At 41.8% G+C, this 1,429-nt stretch overlaps 1 protein-coding gene across 1 annotated transcript in view; it reads left to right on the forward strand.

Annotated features, from left to right (window-relative positions):
* SARC_04705 overlaps positions 1 to 350 on the forward strand; it is a gene marked incomplete at both ends in the record, with an annotated part of 10,547 nt that extends 10,197 nt beyond the window's left edge. Inside the window, one exon of the mRNA XM_014301462.1 lies at positions 177 to 350. Coding sequence (XP_014156937.1) covers positions 177 to 350 — 174 coding nt within the window. The remainder of the gene's footprint in view (positions 1 to 176) is intronic.
* Between the last annotated feature and the right edge of the window lie 1,079 nt (positions 351 to 1,429).

A 1,429-nucleotide genomic window follows, 5' to 3' on the forward strand; every position in this document is an offset into this window, starting at 1 on the left:
TATATATATATATATATATATATATATATATATAGTATGAGCATAGTGCAAGACACTGCTCAGCGACAAATAATACTTCTCAGGGAATTTCGCACAGCGTTCTAAAGCAGGTCTCTTAATTGGGCGTAGCGGCCCTCGTACTAAATTATTCTGCCCGTGTTCCCTTGTGGTCACAGGGCTCTAATATTGAGAAGAAGACCAATGAGTACATCATGCCTGCCTCCTCGCTGGTCAAGGCTAATCGCGTGACCGAGACGTATACGCGCACACGCCCAGCCAATGGTGTGATTCTAGTGGACTGCGAAGTGTCAACCCCAGAAGTACCAATGGGTGACAAGTTCAAATATAAGGTATGTTCTTGACGAACAAGTGTGCATGTATGTGTATATATTCAGATTCGAAAAAAGGTGTTAAAATTATCGCAATAGGGTGTTTACGTTTTAAGTAATGATGAATATATGTGTTCATCACCAGGGTAGTAATTAGTTAACCGTTAAGCACAAAGTGGGGCTATCTTGCACACGTTGTTACTATACCTGTATCCGGGTGTTTTTATGCTTCAGGTTTGTATTCGACATCGTCTCTCTGGTTCCACCGACAGTTTTATTACCCACACAACATCGCCTAAATAGTAGCGGCAGATTTCAACCCCAACAGTTCAGCCGGGCCGGACATAAATTATTCATCTACCACGATTTACGCGTCGCATGGTGTTCCGTTTTTCTCATTTGTGCACAGAGAGACCCGTTTTCTCATCTGTACACATATTGACCTGTTCTTCCCATCTGTACACACAGTGACCTGTTTTTCTCATCTGCACACATATTTACCTGTCTTTCTATTCGGGACACATGTGGCCTGTTTATTCTCATCCTAATAGTGACTTGTTTTTCTCATCTGTGCGCATCGTATCCTGTTTTTCTCATCTGTACACAAAATGACCTGTTTTTCTCGTCTGTGCACATCGTGTCCTGTTTCCCTCACCTGTACACAGTTTGTTCTTTTTTTTTCATCTCTACCGCTACTCTTAAACCCATACAGCTCCGGTACACGCTCACCAAAGTGGACGACAACACGAGCCGCATGGCCACCAGTGGATACGTGGACTACATCAAGAGTGTGGGCATGATGAAGAAGTTTGTAGACAGTGGGGCCAATGGAGGAACTAAAGCTGCCATAGAAGAGCTTGTAGAAACTATACAACCCTACGTAAAAAAATGCAAGAGAGGTGTGTGAGATGTGTTTTTGATTCGGTGGGTGAGTTTGTAGGAAGAATAGAGAATTTTTTCGGACTGCTGCATGTCTGCGTACATGTGCTTATGATCGTTTCAATGGTACTTCGGCACTCTACTTTGCACTACCACAGATACAATAATCACTGAACAGATATCTATATATATATATATATATATATATATATATATATCGT

Source organism: Sphaeroforma arctica (assembly GCF_001186125.1).
Source record: "Sphaeroforma arctica JP610 unplaced genomic scaffold supercont1.274, whole genome shotgun sequence".
In the NCBI taxonomy this organism is placed as follows: domain Eukaryota; class Ichthyosporea; order Ichthyophonida; genus Sphaeroforma; species Sphaeroforma arctica.